A 21,692-nucleotide genomic window follows, 5' to 3' on the forward strand; every position below is an offset into this window, starting at 1 on the left:
AGACCGCTGTTACATACGTAAGCGGGAACGTCGGATTCAAACGATGTCAGACATTTATTTGTAGCTTTTCTGCATCTCTTCTGCTTATCTGGTTCGTTCCTTTTGCTGGTTGTGTGTCAGATTTACGGTGGTACTGCTTCATTTTCTGTATCAAGAGGCAGGTAGCAACGCCCCGTGAAAACAGACCAGATGAAAAAAAGCTTTTCTTTTTCCGTACCAGGCACTACAGCGCCGCTCACAGGCCCGGCATACATACTGCAGAGTTTTCAGTCTTTACAGAAGACTCTTTAAAAATGCATTTGGTTCTGATTCAGTGTGAATGTAGCTTAGTTTTCTTTATCCGACGCGGGAAAAGCGCATTTTAAAACCAAGCACTTAGAAAAATTGATCCCCACCAGAAAATGGTAGAATACGTTTATTCTCATAAATGGGATAGTTTTGCCATTTTATCCTGAATGTTATGAAATCAGAATTCTGAAAATGGTTCTGGGCCAAAGTTGGGCTTTTCCAGCTTTCAGCTAACTTTCATTTTCTCAGCTTTTCAATCTGCAGGACGACTGCAGATCTATCTATTCAGTATGAGAAAAGCCCTAATAGATATAATATACAGGCGGCCCTCAGTTTACGAACGGGTTCCATTCCTACCACCGCGATGTAACCCGAAATTCTGATTAAGTCAGATTTTTATCCATAGATACCCCATATTGCCCCCTTGATCACTAAATAACTATCTAAATACACATATTGTACATCTTATTATTAGAGAAAGAGTATGGGTAATTAAAATATGCACTGAGGTGTTGTCTCAGCCTTCGTGTCACACGTCATGAGTGCTTATATGGACCCTCGTAACTTCAAAGCTTACTCTGTTTTTTTTTTAAATTTACATTTATTAAATGAGTGTTGTAAAGTCAAAACGTGTAACCCGAGGACCACCTGTAAGTAGTTATATTTCAGTTGTACAGTGAGTAAAAGTCTAAAATGTGCCTGATCTTTCAGTGATTAAAATAAATCATTAATAGTCTGCTTTTTAACAACAAAAAGAAAAAAACTTTTAAAAAACAGAGAAACAAACATCAAATCAAACATAAACCAACTGATTAACCTTGCAGTTTCAGTATTAAAACAAATAGTTTTATTAAAGTAGACAAGTAAACAAGCCTTTTAGGTTTGGTAAACTTCTTGCCTTAAACGTACTTTTTGTCTTGCATCTGGTATTTATTTTATATTTATTTTAAATTTAAATTTATATTTTAAAATTTTATATTTTATATTTTTAAATTTTATATATTTTTTTTTTAAAAATTAAATTTTATATTTTTAAATTTAAAATATTAAATTTAAATTTATTTAAATATATTTGGTATTCATGATAACATGAATACCAAATAAATCAGAAGAAACACATCACTTGTGTCCCATAATTCACACATAAACACATATTAAAAAAAGGTATTTTGATCACATTAATTAGCTTGTTTTTTCATCCACAACGCAGTCTGATCCCAGGATTACATTTTATCTAGTTTTATCTACTGTGTGAAGCTTTAAGCAGACTTGATCTTGATCAGGCCTCCTGTCATGCCTAGACAGTCTGAAAATGGATGATCTGGGAAATGATGATGTTGGACTTTATCCCTTTTAATGGCAGACAAAGACTTGTGTGTTAAAGACAGATAGCTTTAGCTGATGCAATATAACTGGACGTCAATGCTCAGCCCAGATTCTCATACTGGGGCCAGTGGTGCAGCTATCTGAATAGTCATGTACAATGAAAAGTGCAGCTTTTCCTGAGTCAAAACAGACATAAAGTTTGTTTTAGGATTAAAATACACAACCAACTTTAAGTTATTTGTATGTTTTTCTCATCTTCATGGTCATGTTCACAGCCCGGCAGGATATAAATGAATCAGTTCCTGATCTGTTCATGCTGTTCTTGGTTTTCCAGGACATTTTGGAGAACGAGAGCATTAATCTGGACTGGATGTTCCGCTACTCACTGATCAATGACATAGTGAAGGTACGTGACCATCAGGCGGAAAGCACAGTAAACATAAAAACAGAAGTCGAAGGCAGGTGATTGATTTTCCTCTGTTTACACATGAATGCTGGTAAAAAGGTTACTTTGCAGTGCTAAACATGAAAGCTTTGCGTGCCTTATAAGCACAAAAATGCCCTGGTTGCCATGGTTTCAGATGAAGTTATTCCGAGATGAGTGAAGCTTAAAAGTGTATTTTTGACACAATGTGCTGCATCGAACTCCAGCTAAAACTACCACTCATTCCCCAAACGCAGAATCAAAACATCATAATTAACTTCGCCGAAGTGTAATCAAAACTAATCATGAGCATAATTTAGGAGATTCTTTTTAATCTGTCCATACAACGGTGCCTTTCTGTCTATGAAGTGAGTTTTGGGTTAAACTTCATGTTTGACAAAGTGTTTTGGCCAAAACGCTCCACTCAGGTAGCAGAGAAAAGATGTCCGTCTCAACCTTTCCAGAAAATCCCACACATAAGCATCCCTTTCCCAAAAGAATTAACATTAATATCCCTGAAACTCCCCCATGACAGGGCTGTCCTTGAAACACAGACTCTTTTAACAACCTGCTGCAAACATTGCTCATGTCAAGGTGTATTAATTCCATATGTCTGGATTTGTGTTTGCATGTAAAGGAAAAAACTAAAAGAGAGAAATGAAGGAGAGAATTGTCCTTAAATCCTTGATTTACTGCTTCTCTGCACCACCAGGGGATGAACTATCTTCACAACAGCTACTTTGGCTGCCATGGGAATCTGAAGTCATCTAATTGTGTGGTGGACAGTCGATTTGTTTTAAAAATCACAGATTATGGCTTGGCCAGCTTCCGATCCTCCTGCGAGAACGACGACTCACACGCTCTCTATGCAAGTAAGTCACTTTAATGCTGCCTTGAGGTTTTTCAGCCACTCTTTATTTGTCTGTTATATTTATTTATTTATGTTTTAGAGAAGCTTTGGACGGCTCCCGAGCTACTCATATATGACCGCCATCCTCCACAAGGGACTCAGAAGGGTGATGTGTACAGCTTTGGCATCATTCTGCAGGAAATCGCTCTGAGAAATGGACCTTTCTACGTGGAAGGCATGGACCTCAGCCCTAAAGGTAAACACATCGGTCTTTTACAAGCCTGGAGGAGGCCGACTGACCTCAGTGGCATCAAGTGACCGGGATCCTTACATTGATGAAAAATACTTTATTAATCCCCAAAGGGAAATTCAATATTGTAGTATATAATAATAATTAATTTGAGGAGGTCTTGTTCCGGAGGCTGATGACTGCTGGCATGATCTTCTGTATCTTTCAGTCTTGCATCTGGTATTTATTTTACATTTATTTTAAATTTAAATTTATATTTTAAAATTTTATATTTTATATTTTATATTTTTAAATTTTTTATATATATATTTTTTTAAATAAATTTTATATTTTTAAATTTAAAATATTAAATTTAAATTTATTTAAATTTATTTGGTATTCATGATAACATGAATACCAAATAAATCAGAAGAAACACATCACTTGTGTCCCATAATTCACACATAAACACATATTTAAAAAAAAAAAAAGGTATTTTGATCACATTAATTAGCTTGTTTTTTCATCCACAACGCAGTCTGATCCCAGGATTACATCCAAACCCAGGGCCGCTTTTTAATTAGACACCATATCGTGTCAGAAACATTAAATATTAGTTAAAGAGGCTGTAGATCAGTGTTTTTCAACCTTTTTTGAGTCAAGGCACTTTCTCACTGAAAAATCACAAGGCACACCACAAACCAAAATGTTGTTTTTTAAGTCCATATTATTAATATAAAGTCCATCTTGTCAGAGCCTCTTGCATAGAAATCAGATAAACACAATTCAATTCAATTCAACTTTATTTATATAGCGCCACTTCACAACAATGTTGTCACAGGGCACTTTACATGCACATCATTTCGAGCCAGTTCATACATATCCTATAATAGAAAACAACTGATTGCATCGAGTCATGACTTCAATCCAATCCCCCATCCTGAGCTGCATGCGGCGACAGTGGGAAGGAAAAAACTCCACTTTAACAGGAAGAAAACCTCCGGCAGAACCCGGCTCAGGGAGGGCAGCCATCTGCCTCGACTGAAAATGGAATTTTATCATCTTTCACTGGGGCCTGTTAGGATGAACACAGAGCTGCTTTATAGACCAATAAGGTGAAATTGGGTCATTCCTCAGGGCACACCTGATAATCTTTCACTGCACACTAGTGTGCCACGGCACAGTGGTTGAAAAACACTGCTGTAGTCACACAATGGTTGTTAACAGACACATTTCTATTAAATTTTACTTTATTTACTTCAAAAGAAAAGAAAGAAAACTGTGTCCAGTATTAAATACTCATAAAGAAGAGTTTTACTTCAGAAATGTTATCTGAAAAAAACATTGGTTTTGGAGTCCAGGGTGATGTAATGCTTTGCAGGAGCTTTCTCTTCTCTGAAAACTCCTCCACATCATCATCTTAGCTTAAGTAATCTCTGCTGGCACTTTGGCTCATCAGCCTCCTGGACACATGTGGAGCTTTGAGTTGTCTCTTCACTCGCATCCATTTTTTTTTTTTTTTTTTTTACTACTAAATTGCTTTTTTGCTTGACAGCAGGAAAAGCTTAAACTTCTAAATCAATTCAAGATCAGCTTCAACACATCCAACATGGATGTGTAATACCCTCCTGGGGTATGTTCTCCATCTGATGACTTTTATTGACCTTTTATTCAGAGTCACGCTCTGCTGATTGCACAAGAGGTTGGTATTTTAACGGGATACGAGGAATAAAGGTTGCCACCTGTTCTCTGCTGCTTAGATGTCTTTAAACCAGTGGTAAACCTATTATTTAAATAAAACTCCCAGAGTTAGGCTCCTTTTGCGCTGTTATAATCATTGAAAGGTGAAATTATGTCTTGATAATCTCAAAGTTACACTTTTAAAAAAGTTATTTCGGCCAAATCAAACACTTTTTAAAATAAAATAAATTTTTACTGTTACTACATAAACGCAAGTGTGAATGCAATAATGTGTAATTACTGATGTATAATGCAAATAAGCTGAAGATGCCACTGAAATTAGTAGCAGCACATTCCAGCAGATGTGCAGCATTTTTTTCAGTCAGAAAAATATAAAAGAAATCCAAAGAAAACATTTTTAAAGTGATGAAAATTGCAGAGAGAAGAATAGTTTCTTGAAGAATAAAACTTTAAAGGAGATGATTAGTTGTAATTTGGTGAAAAGTTACTTTGTGGATTCAAATCTACAACATATCTTACTTTTAATGGGAATTATTGTGTTATTTTGAGATCTTAGAGCCTGTTTCTTCTTAACAAGTTGTGTTATCTTAAATCAGCCTTTTGTTTTCATGAAATAACCACAAGCTGTAAACGGTTGTCACCAAGCTTTGTTTTTAAAATTAAGCTTATTGCAAATATTTAAGAGGCAATTGTTACAGTTATTTAACGTTTATATCAGTAGTTTTAGTTGTGCATGTTGTTTTCTGTTTGCTTCCTGGCTCTCCTGAAAACTTACAAAAAAGCTTTTTTTTTTTTTTTGAAGAAAACAAGGTTTCTCATGATAATATCAGTAATTTTGATAAGTTAAGAAAATAGTTATTATAAGTAATGCTTTTGTTGTTTCTTTGATGTAAACAAAACCAGAACTTTTTATACTTAAATTACCCCTGTTGTTTTTGTTTTTTTTATTATGAAGCAGAATATAAAGTGTTGGAGCCATTTAGTTAATATTGTTGGTAAAATATTCAGTTGTTTAATTATGAGAAAGTTTTGGGCTTTAACAAGCTTAATGAAAGATAATTAAGGCTGCTCTGAGCTTTTGATTGGTTCTGGTTTAACAAGGCATCCATGAAGCACACCAGTCTTTGACCATGTTTAGGTGTATTTACTCAAAAGGAGTACCTTTATTTTTTTGTATATTCTTTTTATCCTTTCCTTTAACGCTAAAAAGATTTAGTAAAGAAACGAGCCACGGACTTTCAGTGGTTTTTGGAAGCATGCATTAACTATATGCTCGGTCTCTACAGCTAGAAGAAGGCCTTTATAGTCAGCGCCACTCTTACACAAAGTAATCAAGTCATGCTCCACTTCGTCAAAAGTAAAAAAAAACCTCTGAAATACAAACTCTAGACCTTCCTTTTCTATGTTGTCCCCCCCCCAGAGATCGTACAGAAGGTGAGGAATGGTCAGAAGCCGTACTTCCGGCCGACCACAGACAACAGATACCACTCGGAGGAGCTGACCATCCTGATGGAGGGCTGCTGGGCCGAAGACCCGGCAGAGAGGCCCGACTTCGGCCACATCAAGATCTACATGGCCAAACTCAACAAGTGAGTTCCTTACAAGCCCGTTAGTTAAAAGAAATTGCTTACTAATACATAATTAATCATTTAACTTTGACTTCCAGTCTTTCCTTCGTCAACTAACTGAGAGAAACTGAGTTCAGCAGGATCATTTTTCTCTCAGTGTTTCCTGCAAACCCACATCCATGTTACTGTTGAGTGAGTTTATATGTTTAAAAGATTTTTTTATATGTTTTGTGCTGAAAATCACCCTGTTTTAGATAAAAGCCTGTATTTTATTAGTGTTATTGATAGGAAAGGCTATTTGCTCCCCCCTCTATCCATGTCAGCTTGTGTTAGAAAACAGTTTATGACTCGTTTGCATATATTTTGGTTCTGAGCTGGATGTCGATGCGGTGAGGAAGGCGTGCGTGTTGTCCCTGGTGTAAGGCAGCTCTGTCAGAAGGAGTTATTGTTTGCATCTCTGCTGAAGTTTCACAAAATATGCAACGCCAGCACACACACGTACTGATCTATAATTCCTGACTCTAAAATAACATGATCCATTCCAGATGCTTTATCAAAATATGCCATTAAAATATGTTGTCTGCTAATTTGATCTGCTAATGCGCCTCCTTTGGACTTTATGGGAGAGGTTTGGTCACATTTTGAGGTGTTTTTTTTTTCAAAATCATTTAACTGTGGGTGTGTGTATTTATTCATAACACGGAGAAAATTCCTCAATATAATAATAATAAAAGAAAAATCTGAGGAAGTTACCTCTTCGCAAATAATTTTGGCAGAAAACTGTGTTGCACACAGAGTATTCACAATTTCCAGGACTGTTCCCAAAAACACCGACGAGGGTGTGGTGTGTGATGTGCAGAGATAAAGATAAAGTTATCTGGTGGGCTCTGAAGTGTGTTTAAGGAGAAACTAAATGGTAAAATCAAGGTTTGGGACGTTAAGCAGAGCGCCTGAGTGCACGTAGCTCTGAGAGGTTGTGACGCTCCGCCTGCCAGCTGCAATCAATCTTTCTGTTCTGTGAGTTGTGACATGAGCATCAAAACACAGGTCACGGTTCATTACACGAGATGGCGACTTGGCGCTTATTGAGTCACGGTGTGTAGCAGGCGCTTTGTTCAACAGACAGAGTTTTAGCTGCTTGTTGTATCATCAGGCAGAATGAGGCTGTGCTTTAAATGTAAATATCATCATTGATACCTCCTAATTCCCAAGATGTTAGGAGCCTGCTTTAAATGTAAATGAAGGATTTGCAACCAGTAGAACATGGAAGAAGAACAGGCTGCTGTGCAGCATCTTCCTATAACATCTGTCTGTAAACATCTGGGAAGAGAGGAGAGCAGCTGCTGGAGTTTTAGGAGAGGAATGTTGTCCCGTTCTGGTCTGATGCAGGATTCTAGCTGCTCTAGTCTACAGTCGGCCTTCATTATTACCTTTTTTCTGTTGGTGAAAGGTCTGGACTGCAGGCAGACCAGTTCTCCTGTTCCACCATGTTGTTGCGACAGATGCAAGGTGTGGTTTAGCATTGTCTTGCTGAAATCCGCCTGTCGATCTCACGCTCCCCCGAGATATTTAAACTCCTCCACTTGAGGCAGGACCTGACTCCCGACCCGGAGAGGGCAATCCACCCTATTCCAGCTGAGGACCAGAATCAGAACTCTGTTTTAATCTACGTTTTATGCAGTAATTTCATGGAATTGGGGTTGTATTAAGAGGCATTTTCTTCTCTTCCTACTGAATATCATATAAATTCACTTAACAGTAATTTTTATGTTATTTTATTCATTGCAGTCAGGAGCAACAGTCCCATAAGTTCATGTGCAAATGGCCGTCAACAGTTCTGTTCTTTTCAGGTGTCGACACAGTTTTGTCGCAGTCATCTCTGAATCAACCATCTAAACTGCGTTAACATATTCAGCTTCTTTAACTGGATTTTGTTTTATCTGCTCTGGTTGCTTCCAAGCTTTCATTTTACTTTTAGACGCATGAGAAGAGGTTCCTTAGATGTAGTGACGTGGACCATCTTGGTGTTTGTTAACCTGACAGGTAACCGTGGATGACAGTTCAGTGTCGTTTAGGAGGTTTAATTATGTTTAACAGAAGTACGCTGCACTGATGTTTCCTTTGTGTCTATTTCCTTCTGATCCGTGTACAAATGAAGTCAGATACAGTCACTGATGATAAATTAGGTTTAACTCAACGATGAATTGATCATCTGAATCGTCTCTACTCGAGTGTAGACCCTCTTCAACTATTCAAAAGTATAAAAAAGTTACATTTTTTAAATATATATAAAGTGTAGAATAGGAGGTTTATATATTGGGCTTTTTTTTAAAAAGCATACCATCTTCCAAAGAAAGACAAATCCACCATAAAATAACCTTTGTAGACTTTTTAAAAATGTCCTCTAATCAATAGAGTCGGCCTCTCCTTTCTATCGCTGCCCTAAACCTGCCGCTTGTCAGTGTTTCGAGGCACTTCCGATCAATTTTCAGCGAAGCCACAAGCGCTGTCCTCCAGCTGCCGTTTAAAGAACTGTTGAGTCTTCTTTCTTTGGAAATGTCACATTTCAGAAGGTCGATAAGTTCTCTAAAGGGCTGAAGTCATATGAGGAAGCGAGCCATTATCCCGCCGTCTGACGGGCTAGCAAAGCGGTGTAGCTCTTCTTGAATGTTGCAGATTTTATTCTGGATTCTGGTTTAAAGAAAATATGTCCTAAAAGCTGGAAACGGGTGTAGGAGGTGATTTTAAATCCATCTTTGAACCGAAAGTAGTAAATTTCACATGCAACAATGAGGCTGTCTAATAAGTATGCACACTCACAGTTGTGCTCATAAGTATTCATCCCATTTTCATTAAAGAAAAGGCTGAATTTACAACAGTCACTCAAATAACTGGAGACTTAAAAAAGGAACAATAACTAAAGATTTGCAAAAATATAATTTAGTAAAATAAGACACTGTTTTTTCATTTAATTGAGTTGAAAAAAGAAAAAAACAAACTTTTCTGTTGAACAGTGGGACAAAATACCTGTCAACAGGTGCAGAAGTCTGACTGAGAGGAACAGAAAACACCTGACTGGAGCGGAAACATTAAAGGATTGTTCAACTAAATGTTAGTTTATGAGTGATGGAATATGTAATAAATTATCTTATTTGTTTGTTTTTTTTTAAAATATTTCCATTGAACCAGAATTAGAAAATAATGTAATGATTTTCATAAAATTCTTATTTATTATGACTTTAGTTCATTTCAGCTTATTTTACAGGTAGCTGTTTTTTTTTCTTCTTTAATGAAAGGGGATGAATAAATATGAGCACAGCTGTAGAAGTCGTGTTTTATCACTTTACAAATACATGTCAGCTCATAGGGATCATATCCAGAAGGAGTGAACGATACAGTAGTCTAAGTAACATCTCACTGAGTTCACTTAAACCAAATGGAGGCAACATTAAGGTTGCACAAAGGCTGAAACAAGCTAACATTCATGCTTCTGTGACTCTAATCTCATTGCTAACATCGATCCATAAATAACCTTTCCATGTGAGTTCTAAGGTTGTGTATAAAGTTGGACGTAGTGGAATCAGTTTCATGTATTTTTAGGTCACTGATGTTTCAGTTTTTCCTCTTTTATTTGTCTCTTGTGTGATGCTTTCATACCAAAAGTCTTTAAAGACGCATTCCCTTAAAACTCCGCATCCCGGATGATGACACAGTGACATCTATCGTGCATTTCTAGAGCCGCTGCTATCCAGCAGCGTCCCGAGGCCGACAAACCTCACTATACAACTTTAACCTGGGATGCGATGTGACGTTTTGCGTAAGATCGTCTTCTGCTGGCTGAGAGAGCTAACAGGTCAGGTAAGATGAAAGATGGATGCTGAATTAGCAGTCGATAAGGGACGCGGTAATGTGTTTACCTGCGACGCCTTGTCCTGAACCCACAATGCTCTTTGTTTCGTAGTCCACTTCCTGTATTTGGTCCACTTGAAACAGACCGAGACCTGTTTTTGTAGAGGTGGCTGTAAATGTGCCCTAAGTGTGTCCGAGTCCCAGACTTCCCAGAGTTCCCATCTCTGAATGCAGCCCTCATTCATACACCTGTACAAGTCTTTCTTTGCATCCTGCTCGTCATATTGTCATAATATTCAACAATAATAAACATAACAGGTTTTATAAATATCATACAGCCCTGATGCCCGGTAAAGGCCTTTACACACCGGGACTAATGCCAGGAAACAACAAAGATTTGCGAATTATCAAAGTTTCTGTCTATGCACATTAACCCTTTTTAGGACACTCAGTGAAATACCTTGAAATTAGAAATTTGAACCTAAAATTGTCCTTCTGGTGTGAACCAAGACCTCTATTCTGTTGTTACATTTAAAAAAAATTGTTTAATGTTGAAAATGAGAGAAAACAGAGTGATAAAACAATAGTCACTTGCCGGATAAAGGGTTAAATGTGATGCAAAACTATGAATAAATGATGAACAAGGTGCAAGGTGGATTCCACATAAAGCCACAACAACAGTGTGCTGATGCTGCAGAAGAAAAGCGCTGGGTTCATCCTGTACTAGAGGAGAGGGGAGAACTTGGAGAGTTTCATTGTTTAACACAGGATCTGAAGCTGGACCAGAACCACTTCAGGATGGACTTTAGGACGTCTGTGGGAAAGATGGAGGATCTGCTTTAGCAGCAGCTGCTTGCTTTAAAGGGGTGCTATGATGGTATTTGGAGTTTTCTGAGCTTTCTACAGTGTTGCAGTGTTGAATCCTCATCAGACATGTGAACGGCGCTGTTTTTATCACCTAAACGCATGTTTGAGTTTGAGTTTGAGTTCCAGCACGCTCTCCGTTCGGGTTCCATAGTGACGAAAAATGCGTCGTTTTAGAGAGTTTTTTCTACTTGGAAATCCTTGTGACGTCCCGGGGGATAAGGTTGGGTGATTGGTTACCTTCTACTGGTTAACAAGGGCATGTACAAATACATCAGGCGGGTGGAAAACGTGGGATAAAGTTATTTCCAACGATGGCTGGTGAGTTTACCAAAGAGAGACATCCTGCTGCATTCGTTGCTGTGGGTTGCTGTTTTCCACTTCGTTTTCAGGCTCTGATTCAGGTTCCAACATGTAGGGCTGTATGCTATGTGTTGACATTGTAGTTTGTTTTTTTTTTTATTGAGTTCATATTAGGCTGATCTGACAGCCTACGGAGAGGGTCTGTCTGAAGTAAATAAAGCGATATGTGACAATAACTCGATCAATCCCAGCCCTTCTGGGCTCAGAAATAAAAATAAATTAGCCTGAAATGCCCATAATAGTTCCACTTTAAGAAGCAGATTAGAAATAATACACACGTTTGGCCACGATGATACAAAGTTTGAATGAAGTGACGCCTGCACCGCTGCAACCGGTGATCTATCAGTCAACTTCTCTGATTGGTTGATTATTTATCTGTCTGGTGCAAAGATTACAAAAAATCCACCTCAGTTTAAAAAAAATAAAACTCTCTGGATGGAATTTCATCACTGGTGTGAACGTCCACATTGATTTGACGGCGTATCGATAAAAAATATTACCATGCGAATTTTTTAGGCCAGGAGTGTAAAAAGTGGGGCCTGCGGGACAAAATCGGCCCGCCAGCACTTTGCTTTTGGCCCTTAAGTCATTGTTTATATTGATGTCTTACAAAGCTTGATGAGTGTCATGAACCCCAATCAGACCAGACTCAGAGGGATCCTGACTGACTCTCACCTCAGTGACCTGGTCAGTGAGCCAGGTGCAACCCAACATGGAGACTGGTACTGTCCAAAGATTAACTTCATGTTTTCCACAACATCTTGCCTTGTTCCACATGCACTGTTTCTGGTTGTTGACACGTTGCACTTGGTTGCAGTTTAGTGGCAGTAATTATTGTTTCTTACCCCTCTAACTACAGCTTTATTGTTCTATTGCTATATTGATTTTTTAATGTAACATTTTATTTGCCCAGATAGGAAAAAAAAAAATACACTGTGTTTGCTATTGAACAATAATTAAAATAACTTTGTGCATTTTTCATCCTTAAAGCTGCAGCGTTCGCTCCGTGGCTCACTGGATCGTTGTCAGTTTGGCCCTTAGATGCAAAAAGTTTGGGCACCCCTGATTTAGACGAAATATTGGGAGTATGTGTGTAAAGACCTTGAGCCTTAACGTTTATAGGTTGGAAGTGGGAAATAAGCAGGAATGTTTATAAAGCCACATAACACGTAATTATCTAATATATGTGGGGTTACAGTGACGGTGCAGATGGTTGAAACACGTCGAGCAGTTGGGAATAAAAGAAACACAATTACTGCATAGCAGGATATGAACAGCAGTCCAACACTCTGTCAGCCTCTGACATCCTCCCTACCAGACTTAATTAGACTGCATGACCATTACAGAGTAGAAACAGTGAAATATAATAACTAGAACTGGAATAATCAGCTCATACGAGCTGGTTGACGGGACAACCTCCAAAGATCAGCTTGATATGCAGCAAATTAATCAGCATGGCAGTGGTAAACACATACCTGCTGATAAGATGCAGATGTGACCTGAAAACAGTCGTTTTGATGCGAATGTGTGAAGAATTTTAGTTGTCTGTACGCGTTTCTCCCAGTTTGACCCCCTGTTAGCGCTGTAATTCTACACAGGATGAGTCTGGTGATGCATCGCTTTCCATTTGGAGTGGCTTGAAGTAGAGAGCTCCATATGATTGATAACCTCACAAGCACTCAAGGATGCTCTTGACAGCTGTGTGCAAAGTCCCTCTCCGTGCGTACGAAGCCCTTCAGCTGAGAAGCCTGCGCCTTAATGCACTGTCTGCTGGTTATTTTCATTAGGTAAATGCACGCTGTTGACACGGCGTGATGGATGGACTGTTATTTTTGGTGTGTGAGTGTGAGCTTGGCCTTGAAGGGCGCACTAACAAGAGGGGTGTTCAGGAGTAAACGGTTTGGTTTAACCCACACAGGGAGCTGGCACTGTGCTCGCCATGAATAGCTGACCTTTCACCGCGTGCATCAAGTCTCTCATTGTTTATCATCAGTTGTATAAATAATTCTTTTTTTTTTTTCTTTTTTTTTTACAAATTACTTTTGTGTGAAGCACTAAAATGTCAAAATTTAATATATATTTTTCTCAATCCTCAACTTTTTCTTATAAATAACTAAATCAAGGACAAAAAAGGGTTACAATTAATCAAAATGATTGAAAATGTCACTTTTTTTTGTATGTTTAGTCTTTCCCAATTTTTTCTTATAAATAACTAAATCAAAAAAGGACAAAAAATGATTATAATTAATCAAAATGATTGAAAATGTCACTTTTTTTTTTGTATGTTTAGTCTTTCCCAATTTTTTCTTATAAATAACTAAATCAAAAAAGGACAAAAAATGATTATAATTAATCAAAATGATTGAAAACGTCACTTTTTTTAGTATGTTTAGTCTTTCCCAATTTTTTCTTATAAATAACTAAATCAAAAAAGGACAAAAAATGATTATAATTAATCAAAATGATTGAAAATGTCACTTTTTTTTTGTATGTTTAGTCTTTCCCAATTTTTTCTTATAAATAACTAAATCAAAAAAGGACAAAAAATGATTATAATTAATCAAAATGATTGAAAATGTCACTTTTTTTTTTGTATGTTTAGTCTTTCCCAATTTTTTCTTATAAATAACTAAATCAAAAAAGGACAAAAAATGATTATAATTAATCAAAATGATTGAAAACGTCACTTTTTTTAGTATGTTTAGTCTTTCCCAATTTTTTCTTATAAATAACTAGATAAAAAAAGGACAAAAAATGATTATAATTAATCAAAATATTGAAAATGTCACTTTTATTTAGTATGTTTAGTCTTTCCCAGAGAACTGTGTGGTCTTCTGCATAGATGCTCCAGCTGACTCGACTTTATAGTAAATATATGTGTATTCCAGTAAATAAAAGTAAACTTTTCTTAAAGATTGAAATGAATGAAGTGTAACTGAGTTCATGAAGCCTCTTCAGGATCACATTATGGTCAAACACCAAAAGAGTTCACATGCACCATGGTAACTAAAATTTAGTTGCAGAAGCTAAATTTAGTTAAAGGTTAAAAATGTCTTTTTAAAATTTTTTTTAAAATTTCACTGTTTGTTAAATATTAGGATTATGTTCTCAGCGTATTGTCTGACTTTTTCTGTCTGGGTTATTCTTCGGTTTTGTGAAGCTTCAAGCTTTTGATGAACTAATTCAAAGTTCAGTCCATTAAATATCTTCAGATCAGAAAGGAAAATGAAAGAAAAGAAATGATAGTTTAGTCAAAGTCTGAGGTTGCCGTGGCTCAGGTGGTCGAGCCGCTTGTCTCTTGACCTGATGGTCCGTGGAGTCCTGCTTTCCTACGCTGCTGCAGGGAGACGTGATCGTTCTCCAGTCCCAAGCCCAAACAAATGTAGAGCATAAAACCAGAGTTTTTGAGTCCATTTTATTCCTTGGGCTCCTCTGCAGCTGCCGGCTGACTCCAGAGCTGACCATCACCTGTGCCATTCTCCTCACTTGCAACGCATTCCCCCGTTAACCCTTCGCTCTTCAGCCTCCTACCTGCTTTCTGCTGGTGCAAGTTCTTCCAGTCAGCTCTGGACTCTCCCCACAGCTGCAGATCCCTGACATCCTCCGGCCGAATTTACCGACTGAACGGTTATCTGCAGCCTTTTGTCCTGCGTTTGGTCCATGCCTGGAAGCAGCAGCCTGTTATGATTCGCTGTGGTGATCCTTTCCCTTCAGAGGACATATGCTGAGGACAGAGGCAGCAACAGCCCACTCCACAAGATCTGGTATCCTGCAACTTTTAGATACATCCCTTCTCCTGAATCAAATGCTGAAGGCCTTCATGCACACATCATTCAGCTCTGCAGAGGCCTGGTCACAATGGCAGGATGGTAGATTTAGACCGGACTTGGGTGCCCCTGTAATAGACCTTAAATTCTATCATACTAAATAGATATGCATGTGAAATGCTGCAAAATGTAGAAATGTTACAACTAGAACTCTTCTCTGACCGGACAGATATGTTTAGTTTAACATGCCAGGAGGTTGTTTGACAGTTTGCAGCGTTGCTGTTAGTTTGGATGAGTGGCGGGAACACGTAGATGTCTGTAATATGTGGGTAGGTGCGCCAGCAGAGTTTAGATTCAGTGTCTCCTCAGTCTTTCATGTCTCATATTTGTTTCTTTAAAGTTAAACAACACGTGGGAGTGTGTAGGACATGTGACCCAGTAGAAACCGGCAGGATGCCAGACATTGATGCTTTTAGCTGCCACAGCGTCGTGGATGACTCACCCGCTTGCTCCGCTGGAGTAAATGTATTTGTGTACGCATAAGCAAATGAACGTAGAAATGCCATGAGACACAAACATTATGCAATAAAGCAATTATATAATCATAAAAACCTGCGGGAGAAGCGACGGCAGTAAAGTCTAGAAATAAGGCCTGGCATCAGACACTGGGGATCTGTGTCAAGCTTGTTTTTCCACGTCTGAAGACCTGAGGTTTTCTTGGCTTGGTATGGAAGGGCTGCAGGTGAGAAGGATTTATTCTGCTGTAAAATACATGAGGAAGTCCGCAACCCGTTCTTTGGATGCACATTGTCCAGAGATTCATAGACATGCAAAGCCACAGTTATTTCCTGAACAGTATACATCCCGATGGCCATGTTGGCGGAAAAATCCCAAGTCAGAAGGCTTAAAAAAGATCATTTCTTCCTCCATCACTTGCAGTACTGAGTAACCTCTGACATGATGTCTGCTGCAGTTATGTAAATATTTAAGAAGCTGCAAAAACAAGGCGCCGCTCTAGAAATGAAGTAGGGATGATGTTCCCATGTGCCATTTATCATGCTTTTCATGAATCCTCTTTTAAAACTGTGATGACAATCGGATGGTAACTTTTAAATGTAAATGATGTAAATGTGAATTAGCCTTTGTTAAGCGACTGTGCGAAGTCGTGCCACTTTAATGACTCTTTAGTCTGAATGGGATCTGTTGAAGTAAGAAAATATCTAAAACCTACAGGACAGTCTGGAAGTCCCTGATTTTATATAAATGTAATCCTAAAACACTTCTGGAGTTTTATTTTCCATTAGAGACTTAAATTCAGGATATCTCAGTTTTTTTCCAGTTTTATTTGTGTGTTTTGGCAGCATGTTATACATCGATGTTAATTCGGGATGTTCGATATTGGCTTTTAACGATATCTGATAAACCGATTTTGTCCAACTCGTAATTTCTGATACCGATATCTGAGGCTGGGTGATATGACCAAAATCTCATATCATGATATAGTTCAGTTTATATCCCCATAACAATATCAAATTGTTTGTATAATGTTGTGTCAGTCATCAGTTATGTGTCAGATGTTGCTTGGCAACAGCAGCAGTGATCTCCTTCCATCTGGGGGAACTACGGCCTTATGGTGTTTCACGCGTAAATACCTGTTGCAGCGTTTGTGTCTGGAGTTTATTATGAACGCTTTCACCATCACTTGACGCTGCTTTTGCGGCTTTTGCTCGTTGACTCTATTCTTTATTCTGTTTTCTTCATCCTGATTCTTGGGCAGGTCATAAAATGAGTTAGTTTTGTCGGAGTCTGTTGGTGGGACTGTGAGCTAGTCTGTTGTCGGTTCCACGTCGGCCTTTTTATATCCAAACTGATTCCATGCGGCAGAAATTTCTCCTCTTTTATGAACAAGCTCATCGGTTTGGGTTGGCTGGTCATCTTTTAGTGAATTATCCTGCACGTCTGCTACTGTTTTTCTTCATGTTTGTTTATATATTGCAGCGTGCATGCCGTACAGCACATCTTGATGTAAAATACTGCAGTAAAGCACCTTATCGTGCCTCAAACAATAGAGCCTCAAATGAAACGACATTTTCCATATTGTTACTCCCTCGAAGTTTAATCAAGCTCGAAATCGTTCTTGGATTTTCACAGACATTTATTGATGGACAGTGTCTTCAGCTTGCCTTGAAAGATCCTTAATTGTCCCAAATATGCCGTCAGAACTAAGAAAAGAAATACCAAACTCAAATGAACTTAAAGCAAAACAGAGGAGTTACATAAATAAAATAGGAATTCACAAGACATAGCAAAAGGTAAACGTTTCAGAAATACATAAAGTTAAAAGCTTAATTGGCATTACAGTTACATTTTATTAACTACTACTTGGATGTGAATATATATCGAATGTGAAAACTAAATTATGACAGGTGCTTCTGACAGCAACTACATATGTACACACAAACACACGCACACACACACACACACACATATATATATATATATATATATATATATATATATATATATATATATATATATATATATATATATATATATATATATATATATATAAATAAAATAACATGTATCTCGTCATATCATTCAGCCCTACTGATATCAACCAATACTGTATTTTTGGAGCAAGTTGTGCGAAACAAACAGAAATATTTGAAAAACTATACATGACATCTCTTATATAGTGAGTTAGAGGAGATTTAGCTGAAGAGTTTGATATATATTATGTGCATTATGTCATAAGAAAAGTAAAAACTGGAACTGATAAATTCCGATACTGCATTTTAGTGCCAATATTGGCCTAATAATGCCTAATAATGTTGGTATTATCAGACGTCTCTATTCATAATTTATCCATTGACAAAAGCTTTTCACCTCCCACTTGGTTGTTTCCTTGTTTTTCCCCTGACATTCGGGTCATTTTTATCTTTCCAGGACTTCTCTTCTCATCAGCAGGAGACCAGCTGCCTCAGCACTAAGAAATATGTGAAAACAAATGAGGAAGTTAGTCCATTTGAAACCATCGTCAAATAAAAAGTGTTTTTCACTGAAGTTTCATTTCCGCCAATGGGTGCATGTTAGGATGAGACAGTTAGCTCTAATGTCATTTAATCGCGATAGATGCTTCAGCTAAAGAATAGTGTTACGCCCTCGCAGCACACAACCAAAACACACCAAAACACACCTCAAAAACAAAGAATGGCGTTCATCCAACGGACCACCAACCGGTGCTTCATAACGACATTTTCAACAGAGATTTGTTAAAAAAGAATATCAGCTGCTCTAAACAAGAAGCCATTTCTGCATGGTTTTTATGCCAGGTTGCACAGAAAGTGACTTCTTTTCAACCGATCAAAGGATTGCAGTGTGTTAAGCTCCACCATTTGGGGGTCAGATGGTTAGATTGGTACTCCAGTGAACCATCCTAGAAAAGTAGGACCACCAGGTTGGACATTAGGATACTCTTCCCAGTTTTCACAGGTGGCAACACCAGTGTCTCCGCCTGCCCCGACTTGCTTTGGTGGAAACAAGGCTTTAGTTGCTGCATTTATGTGTACTAAACTGACTCTGAATAGAGATTATAAATACCTCAGAACCAAAATGGTGAATTCAGATCAATAAAAACGTGTTTTCAAATAAAAATAAAGACTTTTATGAATAAAAACAGCTTTAATTAAAAAGGTAACTGACTTTTCTCTGGTCTAATTCTTTATGGCAGGACCCATGAAAAATCATTACAATAGTCAAATTATTTGAACAAGAGATCTTTATTTGGTCCTTTTACAAAATGGAACCAAATGGAACTATTATGGGGGGATGTTTACCAATTAGTACCATGTGATATGTCATAATTATTAATGTAATTATCTCCTTGCTGCTTTTGGAGGCAGAAAACCCATCAGATTGTGCAAAACAGGATTTGGAGTAATGATGCAAAATGTGTCAAACTCTATGTGTCAAATATGTCATGTCTGGCTTTATTGGGTTAAATTGAGGGTTTGGTTATTAAAAGTACCACTGATATCTGGAAACAAGGTCAGCAGTTTAGTCCAATCTCATAAAGCACCTACCTTTAGTTTGTGTTGATTTATTTGGTTTTATTTTCTCAGAAAGAAACGGCTGAACCACGTCTAAAAGCAGAACTGTGTGTTTGCATGTGTGTTGCACAGGGAGGGCAGCACCAGTATCCTTAACAACCTGCTGTCCAGGATGGAGCAGTACGCCAACAACCTGGAGAACCTGGTGGAGGAACGAACCCAGGCATACCTGGAGGAGAAACGCAAAGCCGAAAACCTCCTCTACCAAATCCTACCACAGTAAGAAAAAACTGCTTTTTTATTTTTTACACTTTACAGTAGTCCTGCCAACTAAAAGCCTAAAAGCTCCAATTATGTTGAACCCGGCAAGCGGAGTGAATTACCAACGTGTCCAAATGATCCTCTGTCAGCTGCTGAGTTTCTGTATTAATTAAAGACCCAGAATCGCTCTCAACACTGTGCATTTTATGACTAGAATTGTCTCCCTGTGGTGTGATCCCAGGCAGACAAAAGGAGATAAAAGAGAGCAGAGAGCTGTCAGGCAAACTGCTCATTAAGAAGAGACAGCAGAACAGACGCGAGAGTGAGTTTAGGCTTTTGGATAATACCACGGCAGCAAATCCAGCCGTTCTCCATCGTTTATCCTCTTTTCCTCCTTCCCTGTCTTTTAAAAAGAAAAGCGGCCTGAGAGAAAGGACAGATTTAATTTCTCACCACACATGTGAATTAAACAAACTAACCTCTGCCATTCGGCGTTTTGCCTCCCGGATCATTTGATTAAAAGAAAATGAACATGAGTGGGGATAAAACCTGACATCTGGGGATGATCGGAGCGGCCGGGCGCTCGGCCAAATGTCTGAGAACCTTAAACATCTTGTCTTTGTTTTCGTCTTGAGGTTCATGATCCTTCCTTTCCTCGTTCCAAACTTTTCTTTGATAAATGTTGTATTTGCAGCGTGAACACCTTGACCTCTCTGTCTGTACGCAGTTCAGTTGCAGAGCAGCTAAAACGGGGCGAGACGGTGCAGGCGGAGGCATTCGACAGCGTCACGATCTACTTCAGCGACATCGTCGGCTTCACATCCATGTCTGCAGAGAGCACGCCGCTACAGGTACGCCGCTATCAAAGCATCTCTGCAATTGATTGATTATCACTCTGCAACTCACTCCTTCTGCTTATGAAACTTTCCTCCACGTCTCCCGAGGAAAGCTTGTAAAAAAAAAAAAAATCCCTCGTCGTGATCTCAGTTATGGTGAATTTTGCTTCTGTGCTTGAGTATCGGGTCTCTACCTACGGTGTGGCTCATAGTTCCCACAGCGTGTGTTTTCCCACACATAGACTGTGACTCAAAATAATACAGTTGTTAGATGGAATAGTATGTTGACGCAGAGTTGAGTCACATCATCTTCCTCTCACTCAAATACCAAAGCGAGGTCTTTAGATGGGTCTCAAGTGCAGATGGGTAATCTCACGCCATCAGATGAAGAGGAATCAGCCTGAATACAACAGGTTATTCCTCTTATCTCTGTCACACGTTCTTTCTCAGGCGGTGTGGAAGGTCCAGGTATGTTAGGCCAGAAAAATGCTTGGAAACTAAAGGAAACATGGCAAATACAACAAAAGTACAACCGCTTACAACCCCATTATAACGTACATCCAATATAAACCATTCAATTCATCAAGCGGTCAAAAGAAGCAGAAGTCAGAAATAAAGTGTTTACACATAAAGCATAATTATTTGTATACCCTGTAGTCATTACAAAGTACCCTGACCTGTAGTTGTAGTCACCTGTCTGCACAACAAAAAACACCATTTTTAAAATGCTGCAGTTTCAGGAATTTTATTGTCCTTGGTAGGAAACTTGATTTACAGACAGGTTCTTAAAAACATCCCACAATAAAAACCTCACTCACAACAAAAACAACAACAACAACTGTGATTTAAACTATTTAAAAACAACAACCAAAAAAAGCATCTGGAGAGCGCAAACCTCCTCCAAGAGTTCTAGAAAGTTCCTGGATCAAAATGATGATCTGGATCACCACCAGAATTAAATCAGTTCTTCCTTTTCACATTTCCAACAACTCCTAGAAATTTCATGAAAATCCGTTTCAAACTTTTTTAGTTATCTTGAACACAAACAGATAAACGCCGGTAAAAACATAACCTCCATGGCGGAGGTAGGAAGAAAGCCTTGGATCACGCATGGAGCAAAATCTGAAGGGGAGGAGCCAAGACAGGGCGCCACTTTCACATCTTGCTAGCTCCCTAATATTCCCTACCCCAGCTTTTAGCTTTATTTGCAAACATACGGTGTGAAAGATGTCGTCCTAAGGAGATTTCTGTTGTGCAGTTAAATATGAAGGTGTCTAGATGGGAGCCATTAGTATAAAACAAAAAAGGAATACT

General features: G+C 38.2%; 1 protein-coding gene across 1 annotated transcript in view; it reads left to right on the forward strand.

Moving 5' to 3' along the window:
- The window catches only part of npr2 (natriuretic peptide receptor 2), a gene marked incomplete at its 3' end in the record, with an annotated part of 101,577 nt that overhangs the window by 71,385 nt on the left and 8,500 nt on the right, over positions 1 to 21,692 (forward strand). The window contains exons 12-17 of the mRNA XM_079257200.1: positions 1,949 to 2,020; positions 2,751 to 2,910; positions 2,989 to 3,144; positions 6,239 to 6,407; positions 19,414 to 19,560; positions 20,270 to 20,393. Coding sequence (XP_079113326.1) covers positions 1,949 to 2,020; positions 2,751 to 2,910; positions 2,989 to 3,144; positions 6,239 to 6,407; positions 19,414 to 19,560; positions 20,270 to 20,393 — 828 coding nt within the window. The remainder of the gene's footprint in view (positions 1 to 1,948; positions 2,021 to 2,750; positions 2,911 to 2,988; positions 3,145 to 6,238; positions 6,408 to 19,413; positions 19,561 to 20,269; positions 20,394 to 21,692) is intronic.

Source organism: Telmatherina bonti, assembly GCF_933228915.1.
Source record: "Telmatherina bonti genome assembly, chromosome: 17".
Classification (NCBI taxonomy): domain Eukaryota; kingdom Metazoa; phylum Chordata; class Actinopteri; order Atheriniformes; family Telmatherinidae; genus Telmatherina; species Telmatherina bonti.